This window comes from Mastomys coucha, unplaced genomic scaffold (assembly GCF_008632895.1).
Source record: "Mastomys coucha isolate ucsf_1 unplaced genomic scaffold, UCSF_Mcou_1 pScaffold23, whole genome shotgun sequence".
NCBI classification, from domain to species: domain Eukaryota; kingdom Metazoa; phylum Chordata; class Mammalia; order Rodentia; family Muridae; genus Mastomys; species Mastomys coucha.
In genome coordinates, this window is record NW_022196906.1 from 2460958 (window position 1) to 2476480 (window position 15523).

The 15523-nt window shown below is 41.7% G+C and overlaps 1 protein-coding gene and 1 pseudogene across 1 annotated transcript in view; one reads left to right on the plus strand and one right to left on the minus strand.

Annotated features, from left to right (window-relative positions):
- Positions 1 to 6078: 6078 nt before the first annotated feature.
- Positions 6079 to 7166, minus strand: LOC116072567 (annotated as a pseudogene).
- A 2253-nt stretch (positions 7167 to 9419) lies between these two features.
- Positions 9420 to 15523, plus strand: part of Mmp7 (matrix metallopeptidase 7) — a 9517-nt gene continuing 3413 nt past the window's right edge. Inside the window, exons 1-4 of the mRNA XM_031343037.1 lie at positions 9420 to 9566; positions 12846 to 13072; positions 13158 to 13306; positions 13778 to 13906. Of these exons, the coding sequence (XP_031198897.1) occupies positions 9459 to 9566; positions 12846 to 13072; positions 13158 to 13306; positions 13778 to 13906 (613 nt within the window). The 5' untranslated portion in view covers positions 9420 to 9458. The remainder of the gene's footprint in view (positions 9567 to 12845; positions 13073 to 13157; positions 13307 to 13777; positions 13907 to 15523) is intronic.

Genomic DNA, 15523 nt, shown 5'->3' on the forward strand with positions numbered 1-15523 from the left:
TAAACTAAAAACAAATTGAAAAATGTACTGTCTAAAAACTGAACTATCAATGAAAATTACACATAAGCCATATATGGGGGTGTTATACCCCCATAACTATCATTTTGTGTACATACTTATCTAAATTTTAAACACCCACTTTAAAAGCCAGGCACAGCAACATACACCTGTAATTCTAATCTTTGGAAGTCAGAAGAGAGAATCCCTGGGGCTCACTAGGATTACAGTCTAGCTGAGTCAGTGAACTCCAGGTTCAGTGAGAGGTCTTGTCTCAAAATGTAAGGAGAGCAGCAGAGAAATATACCAGCCATTGGCCCTGCTCCCTAGAAACATGGATACACACAGAGACACATACTCATAGGCATGTGTGCTCCACATAGAAACACATGTACACACACAAATGCAGGTTTGGTTTGGGGAAGAGCTTTTAATCGGTCTCAACCACTCACTAACTACTTACTTTCATCTCTCTTGTCTGTAACACAATGGAATACAGTAACAGAAAGAGCACGGTGTTTGGCACAGTGATTCGCTACCCTTTCACCCACCAGAAGCCGCCTCTAACCTCATGCAGGGAGCATTTGGGGAGGTAAAGAAGAGCGAGGCTTTAGGGAAGGGCACTGATGTCATCTGTTGCTCTTAACGCTGAAGGGCACCTCCTGGGTCTGGAAGGGAGTGAAGTGGTCCCAGGTGCACAGGACCGCTGGAGAACTGCAGGCTACCTGACTCATTCATCATGATCTGAAAGATTAGCTGGTAATGAGATCAAAGACAATTTCTGGGAAAGTGGCAGAGAGAACTCCGAGGAGGAAGCACAGGACATGCTGATCCTTCTGCCTTCCCTCAGTGCCCGAGACTGTCTACTGAGGATTGAGGGATGTGGTAGCCAGTGTGAGTCAGCCGGGGTCTTGTTAAATATTAAAACTTAATAAGAGCTCTGCCATATTCTCTCAGCCTTCATTTTGTAGTTCATAACCTTAACTTGACCTATTGTTCCTTACCCTGACAAAAACAACGTGTACTTTGTCAGGTAGCCTGGTGAACTTTGGAAATCTCCTAGCCTCCTTGCCTCTAGACCCAGCCTATCAGCTTAAAGGTCAAACAGAGCTGCTCTATCTAGATAGCCTATACATTTGTCGCAAATGTAAATGCTGCAAATGCACCTGTTCATCTTTTTTTCCCACATAAAAAAACTGGTTCTGAGGATTATGAGTGTTGCAGTTTTGGATCCCTACTCCTGGCTCTGACCCTTATTGACACATCTTGGAGTGTGTGTTTAATAAGCATTGATACCTAACCGAGGTTGGTGTATGAGTGGTTTGTGTGGCTTTTATGTGGCTGTTCCTGAACCCTCACACTCTGACCTCACCCCATGAACACAATGGAGCCATAAACAACACAGCTTTGGTAAGAGGCATGGCAGACTGGCCATGAGGCCAGGGACAATTGATCTGCCTGACAAGGACGATGATGGTGATGGTCTGATCTGTCAGTCTTTAAGACTGAATCCTTAAACGAGGCACCACCCATCAAGAGAACCAAGTCACCTCTCTTAGGGGCATCCATGGGTTTTTATTAGGCATGCTGGCCTTACTAAGTGAGGCACTGCTTTCACTGCCCTCTGGGCATCAGCTGCATTGTATTTACATTCTGTGTCTGTTTCAGCCGAATGCAGCTTCTTCTTAAAGATTTATTTCTATTTGTGTGTGTGTGTGTGTGTGTGTGTGTGTGTGTGTGTGTGTGTGCCTGCCATGTACGTGTGGGTGCCCTCAGGCCAGAAGAGAACATTGGATCTCCGGGAGCTGGAGTTACAAATAATTGTGAGCCATCCACATGGATGCTGTGGGCTCAACTCCAGGTCCTCTGGAAGAACAGTGAGCACTCTTAACCACAGAGCCTTCTCTCCAGCCCCAAACTCTGACTGCTGGAGAATGATTCTATATCTTACTCTTCATGTTACCAAATCCTTCTACAGCACCAGACAACCTGGCATGTGCTTTATATATATTTTCTCAATCTGTGAACGAATCTGAAATTCACGTAGACACTCAGAGGAGAGATGTTAAGAATCTTCAGCTCAACAGTGGCAATTACTTTGCATACTCTTCTGCCCTTCACCCCCATGGCATGCCCTGTCATAGTAATCAAAAATAGGGGGCTAACCTACTGAATTCTGGTTACAGGGAAAATTAAAACAGGCAGTAATTCTGCTGAGAAGACTGTACAATTATCATTCATTAACCTGCTTATGAGCACTACAATGCAAAAAATTAAAAACTGAGTATCAAAAGTTTGTCACACGTCTCTCTAGTTCTAACACTTAGAACCATGCCTAGCATAGCAGATGTGCACAATGCATGACTTCAGAATTAGTCAATGAGCTATTTAATTAATGAGTGAATGTGAAATGTTAAAGGGAGGGTGGGATTCACGGATTATTCATCCTGGATTCAAATCCCAACCCAATGGGATTCCTTCCCATATCACAATACCTACCCATATCACACAGGAATTATTTGGCCGAAAGTATCCTCAAAGTGCAACCCACACCAGCTCGGCCAACAGCAAACAACAGATGTAGGAGAGTTTCATTGATTTACATAGCTAGGGAGTCTGGGTGTTAACATCTCTCTTCAGACATGATTAAATGACATAACTGGAAGGTTGACACCTCTGCTTAGCTTTTTACTCTGGTTTTCTTTGGGTTAACAAGATGGCTACCTGGAGAATGATACCTAATGGTGAAAAGAGAGAGCATTTTCTCCCACAGTGTAGCCACTGCTCCACTCCCACCCCCGCCATGCCCCACCCCCACCACACCACACCCCACACCCCTTTATTATACTCGCTTATAATAAAGGTCCAGATCCTTGACAGTTTAGGATTGGGTGAAAAGGAGAAGCAGAATTGTTAGCGACCTTGTTTTGCCTTCTTCCTCTGAGAGTGGGGAATGCCTACAGCAGAAGGGGGCTCTGAGCTGGGGCTATGATTAGGCAAACCCTCCTTTCCACCAGCTTCCTCTCACTTCCCCTTTCTGTTCCTTTCTCTTCCAGTTTCCTATTCTGAAACTTACCATCTGCTGATACATGAGCCTCAGGGCAGTGGTGGCTGCACCTAGAGGCAAGGTGGACGGACCAGCTCACACCTCCTTTGTAGCTTCTATGTTAGCACTTTGTCCAGAGCCTCTCACCTAAACATAGTGGACCGGCCAGTGACCCCCGAGGAATCCTACTGTCTTTCTGTCCTTTGTCTCAAAACCTCTCCTGATGTGGGACATTTCTAGACATTTAGAGCATGTCTTGTGTCACTTGTCCTAACATCCGGCTTGCCAGGTTTCGGTCTTTAGACTCGTTTTCCTGTAACAGTTCTGTTGTCCACACCATGTACCCAGAGAGCTTCCTGCTAAAGTCTGTGCTTTCTTTGTTTACAGAGGAAACAGACAAGGAGACTCCTTTGCTAACTGTAATATTTAAAGCAGTTACTTCCTGAAGGTTCAAAGAACATAGCAATAACAATTTCAATAAAGATTATTAGGACACAGGCATCGCAACCTTTTCTGTTTCTTCTATATTTGTCATAGTTCCACACTAGGTTCAAAGATATGAAAGAAACAGAAAACTACAACACATAACTCCAAGAATAGGAGTGATGGCTCAGCAGTTCAGAGTACTAGCTACTCTTCAAAAGGTCTTGGGTTCGATTCCTAGCACTCACAGTGACCCATGGCTATCTGTTACTCCAGTCCCAGGAAACCCTACACTCTCCCTTCTGGCCTCTGAGGGCACTGCACACATGTGGTCCACTGATATACATGCGGACAAACACATACACACACACATATAGTTCCTGGAATAATAATAGCAACAACATTGATACTAGCTAACATTTTCTGGCCTCTTACTAGGTTCCCATAACACTACTCAGTAAGAAAAAAACAGAAATGCCCTCATTTGGGGAGTAAGAAATCTATATTTCAGACAGGTTAAGCATAGTGTCACTGTGAAACAGAAGGAACATGAATAACTCCTTTTTAACATAATAACCAGGTGAATATGGCTGATTAAGAAAGCGAAAGAAAAGATTAAGAAAAGCTGGTTAAGAAAGTCACATCAAGGGGCTGGCGAGATGGCTCAGCGGGTAAGAACACTGACTGCTCTTCCGAAGGTCCTGAGTTCGAATCCCAGCAACCACATGGTGGCTCACAACCATCCGTAATGAGATCTGACGCCCTCTTCTGGTGCATCTGAAGACAGCTACAGTGAATTACGACAGAACGAGCAGGCTAGAGAGAGTGGAGCCAGAGAGAGCGGGGCCAGCAGAAGGTCCTGAGTTCAATTCCCAGCAGCCACACACATGATAGCTCATGGCCATCTGTACAGCTACAGTGTACTCATACACATAAAATAAAATAAATCTAAAAAAAAAAAGAAAGAAAGAAAGTCACATCAAGACCAAAGAAAATGCAGCAGACAAAAGAGAGGCAGCTGCTGTGCTGTGATGTTGCTAAAGTTGCTTGAAGATTTAAGTTTTGATGCTCACAGCTGTTGTAAACAGACAAGCATACACTTGTGCTCCCGGTCTATGGAGACAGATCCCTGGAGCTCATTGGCTGGCCAAACCCCCCCCCCCATTCTGTGAATTTCAGGTTTGGTGAGAGACCCTGTCTAAAACAAAATCAACATAGCGAGGGACTGAGGGCAGCACTCAACATTGTCTTCTGCCCTCCATAAGTAGCTGCACGCACATGCCACCCACTGGCCTCTGCATCCCAATTGCTGGGGTTAAGGATGTGTGCCACCACCAACTAACTGGAATGGCTACATTTAGGTGAAGTTTCTAGAATGGTCACAGTAAAAAAGACCAAAAGGAGAATAGAGATCACTAAGAGAAAGGGGAGTGAGAAGATAGCTATTTGAAATGATAGAAAGTTCTGGAAATGAATACTTAACCATTGGAGAGCATAGTGACATGTTAGTGTCATTGAACTGGACATCTATAAATGGTAAAAGCAGGGTCAGTGAGATGCTCAGTAGGTAAAGTGCGTGCTGCCAAGCCTGACTACCTTGAGCTCTATTCCCTGGGCATACATGGTAGAACCAACTCCTATATAAATAAATACTGTAATTCAAAAGGTTAAAATGGAGCTAGAGATATTGCTCAGTGGTTAAGAACACTGGCTGCTCTTGCAACGGTTCCTAGCACCCACACCATGGCTCACAACCATCTGTAACTCCAGTTCCAGGAAATCAATGCCTATTTCTAGCCTCCTGGGCTCAAGGCTCATACACAGTGTTCAGATATACACTTGGACAAGTCTGTCATACATATATATAATAAAAAATAAATGTCTTAAAATTTTAAAGGTTAAAATGGCAAATTTTACATTATGTCCATTTTACACACCCATGTTGGTTTTCCTCCCTCACGGTGAGTTACTCACAGCCTGTATCTGCACACTGTCATGCTTATGAGTTCTGGACATGACTTCCCAGCTGAACTCTCAAATTCAAGACCCAATGTTGACACCAATGACTTAGACACAGCCAATCCCTCTTTCCCTGGTAATGGCCACCCTTGTCCCTTCTTCTACAAGCCTTGTCCCAACATTAGGTTCAGATCGCCACCAATTCTTTCTTCTTTGATCCTTAACTGACCAGCTCCCAAGTTTTTGTTCTGTTTTCTTTGCTCTAAATCCTGGTCTTTTCTTTCTTTCCTCCTTCCTTTCTTTCATCCTTTCCTTCTTTCTTTAATTTTAAACAATTCTTTATTCTATAGTTTCAGGTACTCAGCAGACCAACCATGTATGTTCCCTGAAATTTAGAACTGGCGTTCAATACAAACCTCAACATTGTACCTCCAATGGGTTTCTTTAGAAGTCACTTCATAAAGCCTTGTTGGGGGAGGGGGGGTTAAGTACCAGTAACATAGTAGCCAGCAATGGTTTTGTTCCTTCATTGTCACAGGCAAACATACAGTAGGTGCTACACTCAGCCTTGCGCTACAATGTTTATAAATATAATTCACCAATAAAAAGTTGAGGCCATTAAGAAGAGCTTAGTAGAAACTATCAGAGGACAATTAAATCTGGAAAACTGACAGAATCTGAAGTGAATTGGAGAGAGCACTGAGACACACCGTATAATAAATGCTTGCTTGCTCGCTCCAGAGGAGGTGCAAGGGGAACTTCTCTTGTACTAAGGAAGGATTCCCTAAGCTTCTCCAAGCCAACTTTCTCTCTGATGTTTTCTTTAAATACTGCAGAGCATTGTGGGTAGTGTCCCTCTGTGCATTGCCAGAGGGGATGCCTGAGCCATGACACCTGATCATAGTACTGATGGACAGTTCTGCGAATTCTCTATCCAGTATGTTATGTTAAAACTGTGCTCCTTGCCAAACTCACTAAGCGGCTGGATGTGATCTGTGTTTGGAAGACTGAGGAGGCTTCTTTTCAGTAAGTGGGTCTTGTTACCAGGGGAACTCCTCAAGCAATGCCAAGGACAGGGTAAGGAATACCCCAGAACATTTGCTAGAGAAATATGGTTCTCCAGAGCAACATCACTAAATTTAGCAAGAAATTTCTCAGCAGTGCCTCTCTTGTCTTGATTTTTTGTTTGTTTTTTGTTTTTGTTTCATTTTGTTTTGTTTTTATCTATCTTTCCACTTTCCATAAATGAGTCTAGCCTACAAACTATCATATAGTCCCTGTCTAAGCAGGTCCTCCTTCCAGAGAACGGTATGTTCAGGGAACCGTCAACCATGAGTAGTAGCCACTTCCTAAAATGAACCAATTGAATTAAGATGGGTCTTTGCTGATTTGGATGGATCAGGCACTAAGGGGTCAGGAACTGCAAAGTAAATGCCACACTGGATCCCAAATGTTTGTGGCAGCCTGCCACCAGCCTATCCTTTCACCTGTGCAAGGTATGTCCCCAGCCTTGACTCTGAAGGTGAAAGTGAGCATGTCTGTTTGTATATTGACTATTTTCATGTTCATAACAGAAAGTTCTTGATCTTCAGCCATATTCATACAGTACCTGAATTGATGGTTTTTTTCAGGGCTTTGTTGTTAACCTCTCCCGCAAACGGAAGGTCCTGTTGTCCTCCCTCCAGCAGCAGGGTCTTGGAGTAATGCAGGCCTTGTGTGGGACGGTGGTGTGAAGGGACATCTGGGCAGAGCAAGGAGAGCAGTACTGAGCTGGACCCTGGCTCTCAGCTCTCCAGAAGAGCTCCTCTGCAGAGCCTGTGCTGGCACTCACATCACTACCTGCCTCCCTGCTGTGAAGGCACAGGCAGGGCGAGAGCTAAAGCCTGGTTTCCTGGCATGCTTCGCATCCTTCCTCTGCTCCACTTATCTCAGTGAGGGTTTGGTTCTCCCTCTCTCACCCTGGCTGTCTTAGCAATGTCTTCTTGTCTCTCTCTGGTGGCCCTCAGCAGAGTCATCGTTCCTGCCCCAATCCGTCTTCAGGACAAGCACTAGCATTTTCTCACAATCCAAATCCAGCTGCAGTACTTTCTTCTTTCAGAAGGATGAAGTCCAAACTCCCTGCACCCAAGGCTCGAAAGCTTTCCAGCCTGGTTACAAACACCATGCTTGCATTCTTTCCTCTATCCATAGCTTGCATCAGGGCTCACTCTTGGTATTGTACAAGTATGTGATGACATGTATTAATCATTACAATGCCAGAGCACTTCATTATTTCTTAAAAATCCTCTATGCTCTGCAGTTCAACTCTCAACCACCCTCTCTCAACCTTGTGGCTATAACCACTGATCTGCCTGCTGCCTTCTCAGACTGAATGGCATCTAGTCAAAATCAAGTTTCAACCCTTTCCTGCTGGTTTCCTTCACTTAGCAGCACTCACTTAAGGTTCTTCCTTGTCTTCGCATCACCGGTGGCTCTTTTACGTTTAGTGCTGAATAATATTTCTTTGCATGGGTTACCATGGTCTGTCCAGCCATTCCCTCTCTGAAAGACATCTTGAGTGTTCTCAAGTTTTAAACAGTGTAAATACAAGTGTTATAAGCTTGCACTTTCAGATCTTATATGGACATAAATTTTCTATGGCTTCTTCTATGGCTAGGAAAGAGTGCATTTGCCAGATCATATGGTACTTGGAGGATTAGTTATGGGCATGCCAAACTGTATTCCTAAGTGACTGTCCCCAGTATATCTTGCCTTTACTGTTGCCCATGCTCATGATTTGCAGCATTTTGATGGGTTTTAATTGGATTGTTGCAATTTAAATTCACATTTCCCTGGTAAGTGCAATGGGGAACTTTTTTATGTTTACTTAGCATTTGTCTTTTCTCGCAAATTATCTGTTTGAGTCTTTGGTGCATTTTTTTTAATCAGATAATTTGTGTTCTTGTGTTTTAGGAGTTCTTTATGTAGTTTTAAGAATAGTTCTTCATTGGATATGTTTTTTGCAACATTTTCTGCCAGCCTGTGGCTTGTCTTGTTATCTGAGATAAGAAAAGATCCAGGATTTTACTCCAAAACACAGATCAATGAACATCTCATAGCACTGTGGTTGCCTGATACAGATTATCAGGATGTGAGGATCTATAAATGCTCATTTATTGTACAAACATGCTATACAGGGCTCTTCCTGAAGATATAGTGGGAGTCTTTAATTGAAGAAAATTAGAAATAGCACTATCCAGTGAGGAAAGAAACCACCTGAGTAAAAGATACCCAACAATGTGACTCAGATAGGCTGTGAGAGCGAAGACTATAGGCTAAACATGTAGTAGCCGCTACACAGACCCTGCACCTACAATGCCTGTCTGTCTCCTTTACAAAGAATTATGAAACACTAGCAATGCTCCAGGTCCTCCTTCTTCCTTCCTTCCTTCTTCCTTTTCTCTTTCCTTCCTTTCCTATTTTAATCACCATACCCCCTATGCAGCCAATGATCTGGCTATGTAGCCACTATGTGGCCACAAACTTGCAGTTCTCCTACCTCCGCAGCCTCCTGAATTTTGGATCCCAGGCATGATTCATCTATAAGTTCATCTATAGATCATCTTGGTTAGCGATATTCTTTCTTGGCATTGGTGATGTTGCAGTACTGCTCAGTGACGCTGTTTGTAACTTATGCACTGTTCCACATATTATAAATGTTTACAAAAATCCTTGTAAGATACAGAATACAATGCCAGATCCAAACTTTGTTATGGATAAGACTTGAAAGAGTAGTAATTTGATTCCAATAAATAAAACAAGTTTTCTTGTGGATTCAGCATGGAGGGTCCTCTAACAGATAAATGCTATGAGTTCCTCCTGCCAATATAAAAACATAATACTTCCTCATTGTTGCTAAATTCAAAAAAGAAAGAAAGCGTGCAAATGAGTCACCTATTTCCACATTCAGGGCTGAGAAGATATATAAATTTCTCCAGCCCCTGTCAGGAAACAGCAAAACAGCTCTGAGAACAATCGCCTGTTGATAGTTGCTATGCGGCTCACCCTGTTCTGCATTGTGTGCCTGCTGCCAGGCCACCTGGCCCTGCCACTGTCCCAGGAAGCTGGAGATGTGAGCGCACATCAGTGGGAACAGGCTCAGGTATACGTTTCTCTCACTCGGGGTTCTCTGGCCTCACCAACATTCCACGTGTGCTTTTGAATGATTTCTCCTTCAGTGCTTGTGTGGCAGTTAATAGTCTTGGGCATAGTGTTCCTGGTTAGAAAAGCAGTGCGTGCTTTCTGTGAATAGCCATCCGAGCTGGCTTCCAAAGCCTTCCTGAACTCTGACTGAATGCCAGATCCTTTATCTGCTCTCTAGCTGGACTCGAACATGTCATTTTATTTCTGGCCTTAAATTTTCCAGTTCAGAAACTGGAGAATATAATAATGATGTCACCAAGTGGAGAGATTATAACATACTTAATGCAGTATTGAAATCCCATCCATGCTCAGGAAATGCAAGTGTTATTATTGTTTATTGCAACTTGCAATTATTTTCATGAACTGTACTGAACTGGACATCTAAGGATCAGGCCTCACAGTAAAGAGACCAATAATCAGAAAGTGCAGAGAGAAGGTATAACATTCTTGCATGTGCAATAGAAGTTGTAACACCATCTATGATCTATCCCATGGGGTTAAACTCGCAGACCAGTAACATGATGATAGAAGCTCACGTGTGCAGGGTAACAGACCATCAGAATGAAGTATAGAGTGTGTCATCTGATCACTAGGGCTAGCCTGAATAGAGCTCAGTCGCCTTGACTCACATTCTTGTTACCAAAATAGAGACAGGAATCAAGATAAGATTTTCTAGCTCAGAAATTAGGCTTCTTTAAATAAATTGTTATTTGGTAAAATTGAATGATGACTGATAAGCTTTAAGCATAAGACAAATAGAGCTATACTTCACATTCAGTTTGACTTTTTCAAAGATGGTAAAGCAGATTCAACCACATGTAGATTCAATCACAAAGTTATAAGTGGTTTCTGCCTTACCAAATAGCATTTTTAGGAGTTTTGATTCAGTTTTCTCCAGGATGCCGTTACAAGGGTCTTCAGGCCCTTTGCTTAGCACACAGATTGTCCAATAGAAGGGTCGTTATGCATTTGAGCCTAACCTGAGCTACACAATGCGTTCCAGACTAGCCTGTACTACAGAGCAGGTTCTATCTCAAATCAAACCCAGGAGCAGAAAAGAATGCAAACATGTCATCCGGAGAGTGTTTCATTGAAGTCCACAGCTCTAGAAGGGATACAATGTTTGTTATTTGTTTGTTTGTTTGTTTTTAAAGAATTTGTTCATGATTATTATGAGTGAATAATAAGAATTTGTTATGTTGAATGAAACACCATGGCACCAGGTAAGAGAACATCTTGTTGGTCCATTTGCTTTGGTGAAATGCATAGCCATGGAAGGTTTTCAGACAGCCACTGCTCTAACACTGATAGCAAATGACTGAGTAGATGGTAAGCCATTCAACAATCTTCCCACTGCACACATTTTTAGCCTGTATACTTTTCCTAAGGAAACTTCCTTGGAAGTGGATTACAGACACCTGGGGTCATCTCTGTCTGCTGTTTCACCTCTCTAAGCTGTGTGTCTTCATATAAAACAGATGTGTTGCTGGGCAATAGCTGTATACACCTTTAATCCCAGCACTTGGGAGGCAGAGGCAATAAATGTGTGCCTGCCCCTAAGACAGGTCTTTAATGCTTTCATAAATTGCTGTTGTTGCCAAATTGTCTTGCCTCCTCATATTCTGGTTGAAGATCTCCCATCTCATTCCCAGACCTCAGGATACTTTCAGACATCCAGTTATGCTTGGAAAGATCTGGGTTCTGTTTTGTTCTGACACCTCCTACATGAGCTATGCTAGCAGCAGAATGGGCTGAGGGGAGAAAGAGGAAGGAGGGAACAGGGACTACAGATAAGGAATCTCCAGACCGGGTCTGCTGCTGACTCAGTGTGTGAACCTGAACAAAGAAGCATGTGGATGCTATGAGCTTGCGCTCTTCCTGGACTGTTAAGTGAGACTGGTTAAACTACCAATCACCTGACTTCTTCTCCCTGGGGAATTGATAATAACCAGATGGCAACAGGTCTTTCATGGCTAGTGGACCTCATATCTCCTCATAGGATCTATGATGCCCAAGGGTCTTACTGTGTCCTCAAACTCTCTCTCTCTATCTTTCTCTCTCTCTCTTTCTCTCTCTCTCTCTCTCTCTCTCTCTCTCTCTCTCTCTCTCTCTCTCTCTCTCTCTCTCTCTCTCTCTCTCTCTCTCTCTCTCTCTTTCTCTGTGTCTGTCTGTCTGTCTTTCTCTCTCTCTCTCTCTGTAGGTATGTGTATATAAGTGTGTATGCCTGTGTGGGTATATGTGTGGTTTTGGGTATATGTGGCTGTATGTATGTTTGTGTACATGTATATATGTGTATGTATATGTATGTGTGTTTATATGTGTACATGTGCTTGTTAGTCTGTATGTACATATGTGTTTGTGTGTATGTGTATATATGTGTGAGTATGCAAATGTGTGCATGTATAAGTATGTGCATGTGTATGTGTTTGTGTGAGTTATGTAAGTGTGTGCATGTATGAGTGTGTGCTTGTGTATGTGTGTGCATATGTGTGTAGTATATGCATGTGTGTATGTGTATGTATATTGTATATTGTGAGTATATACATGCTTGTGCATGTATGTGTGTGTATATGTGAGTATGTGTGTGTGCATGTTTGTATGTGTGTATGTGTGTCTATGTGTCTGTGTGTAGGCCATAGTTTGATATTGGGCATCTTTAGCAATCCTCCTGTCTCTTCCTCCTTGGCACTGGAGTTATAGAAGCACCCAACTTTTAACATAGGTTCTGGGAATCAAGCTCAGGTTTTTCAGGTAAGCTCTTCTCTGACTGAAACATTTCCCCAACCCTTGTTGTGCTTGCTGAAGACACACTAACACTTAAAAATAAGATCAAGCTGCTGGGCGGTGGTGGTGCACGCTTTTAATCCCAGCACTTGAGAGGCAGAAGCAGGTGGATTTCTGAGTTCGAGGCCAGCCTGGTCTACAGAGTGAGTTCCAGGACAGCCAGGGCTACACAGAGAAACCCTGTCTAGAAAAAAAAAAACAAAAAAACTAAAAAGCTAAGACCAAGCTTTAGAAAGTGGATGGTGTGTTTATCCTACAGGTGTGCACAGAGAATACAGCATGACATGACATTCTTCTCTCCATCTACCTCCATCTACCTCCCCCCACCAGTAAATACTTTACTCCATAATTGCATAACAATTTTGTCTTCAAATCACTATCTAAATCCACAACAACAGAATGTATAAGAGATGCAGATTTTCAAATAAAATATTTTTTACTCTCTGTATACCAGAATTATCTTAGAAAATTTTACCTTCACGGCTCTAAAACAAAGAAGGCCGATAGTTTAGTGGACAAACTCAAGGAAATGCAGAAGTTCTTTGGCCTACCCATGACTGGAAAACTATCCCCCCGCATCATAGAAATAATGCAGAAACCTCGGTGTGGAGTGCCAGATGTTGCAGAATACTCACTAATGCCAAACAGTCCAAAATGGGATTCCAGAATTGTCACCTACAGGTGAGGCTCATTCTAGCTCATTCTGGTGGAGGCAACCAAACCCTTTTCCTGAGAACTCAAACACTGAATTCTTGTGTGCCTTCAGAATCGTATCCTATACTTCAGACTTACCTCGGTTCTTAGTGGATCAAATAGTGAAAAAAGCTCTCAGAATGTGGAGTATGCACATCCCACTGAACTTCAAGAGAGTTAGGTGGGGGACTGCAGACATCATAATTGGCTTCGCAAGGGGAGGTAAGGATGACTCCTTCAAGCTAATCCTGTGTGCTGTTTATATTAGTGTTCTCCTTAAAAAAATTAAGTCCTTTCATGAGCACTCGAGTCAACTTTTATTGGTGAAACATGTTTAACTTATGGGAGAGGCTTTGGTTTCTATTTTCAGCATCACACACACACACACACACACACACACACACACACACATGCACGCACATGTGCGTGCTCGCATACAGTTTTAAGATCCTGAATCCAGTAAGCCCTCAACATACAATGGTAGACAATGATATGTAGTGGATCTAATAGAAGCCTGGTGCCTAGACCAGATCCATAGCCAGCTCATCCTCTGTGTGAAACTGACTGTTGGTACCAAGAGAGTCAACCAACTAGACTGGCTTCTCTCTCCAATCTTCGTAATCACGTTTGTGGAGAGAGTAGAAGACCAAGGAAAACCAAGACACTGATAGAAATGACTGTGTGCTTCTGCAGATCATGGAGACAACTTCCCATTTGATGGGCCAGGGAACACTCTAGGTCATGCCTTCGCACCTGGGCCAGGCCTAGGAGGAGATGCTCACTTTGACAAGGATGAGTACTGGACGGATGGTGAGGATGCAGGTACAGTGTCCTATGTCTCTTCTATGATCATTGCTTTAATTATAATCTTTAGAGGCCCCTTAAGTGTCAAGTAATATACTAGGTGCTTTAAATGTTTTATCTCATTTAATATTTTCTGTTTTTAATTTGTGTTTGGTATACATAGAGACCTACCTGTTAGGAAAGAACTGGCACTCACAGGTTGCCCTCTGACCTCCATACTTGTACTATGGCACAAGTATACATACACGCACAGATTAAATAAAAATAAATAAATAACATTACAACAAAAACAACAGGGAGTAACAATTACTTTTTAAGATCTTAACATGAAAATTAATATTACCAACATATCCTAATGGATTGAAATCCAAAAATATGAGGAATTAGAAATTTATTCATTGTTATTCAATGGTCTCTCTAATTTGGTAATTGGAGAAATAGGTCCAACATTGTACAATCTATATACACTTTTAGCTTGTTCATGACAGTGTCTTGGTGTGTACGACATAAGGGTCTTGAAATCTTGCTTCTCCTATCTCAGCCTCTCTATTAGTAGTATTGTTTATTTCATGTTTTTACACTATACTATGGTTTTCAGAACAGCTTACATATTTCAAAAGTATTTATATACCCAAAAGAAACATAGACAAATGGGGAAGGGGCTTGTAAGAGACCAAGAAAGAGACTGAATGCTTTGCTTGAAGTTTGTAACTCTTGTATCAAGTTTGAAGAAGAGGACTTTATAAGTTACTCTTTCTCTGAAATGAATACTTTTCAAAATCATCACAGCCAATGAACCAGATTCTTACCCTCACCTAATGTCTGTGTCACCCGCCAAGCAGAACCATTATTCATTGAAACAATTGATGAATGACTTTATGGATAGACCATCTTAATACACACAGCATTTCTTAAAGGAATGTAACCTGTTCTCTGTGGGCTGAGAATAAAGTCACTCACTCAAGTCAAATAGCTTTGACCATAGCAGGAAGTCTGTATCCAAAACTCATGCCTACAATTCATTCCTTGACACAGCAGAATTGTCAACTCTCAGCTTAGCTATGATGGAGGTAAAATCCTTTGGTTATATGAGGGTCATTGAAGTACAGCCTTATTACAATGAAATCCAATGTCTAAACATTGTTCTCATTTTGGGCTTGTACCACAGTAAAAGCCAAGATTTTAAGCTCTACTAAATACAAAACAAACAAACAAACAAAAATACTTTATCTATTTATGTTCATTTAGGAAAATACTAGTGGTGATGTATTATTTTGAAATATACAGTTAATATGTTTGGAGTTTTTTAAAATTTATATTGAAAAAAATATAAGTATTTTCAGTATTACTGTAGACAAGCATCTACATAAGACTGTTCAATTGATTGCTGTTTAATATCAAACAACTTTTATAATACTCATTTTATTGTTAAAATATTTTATAAATTTTAAAGAATATGACAAAAAAGATACTGTAGGTATTGAAGGGGGTCTCTGGGAGGAGTTGGGGTACAAAAGGGAAACAAGAATGAGAATTTAATTCTATTTACTTAAAATATGTTTTTAAATGTTAAATTCAGAAATTTGAGATCATGTAACTTTTCTCATCATAATGCAATAAAAGTTAAAAAATAAA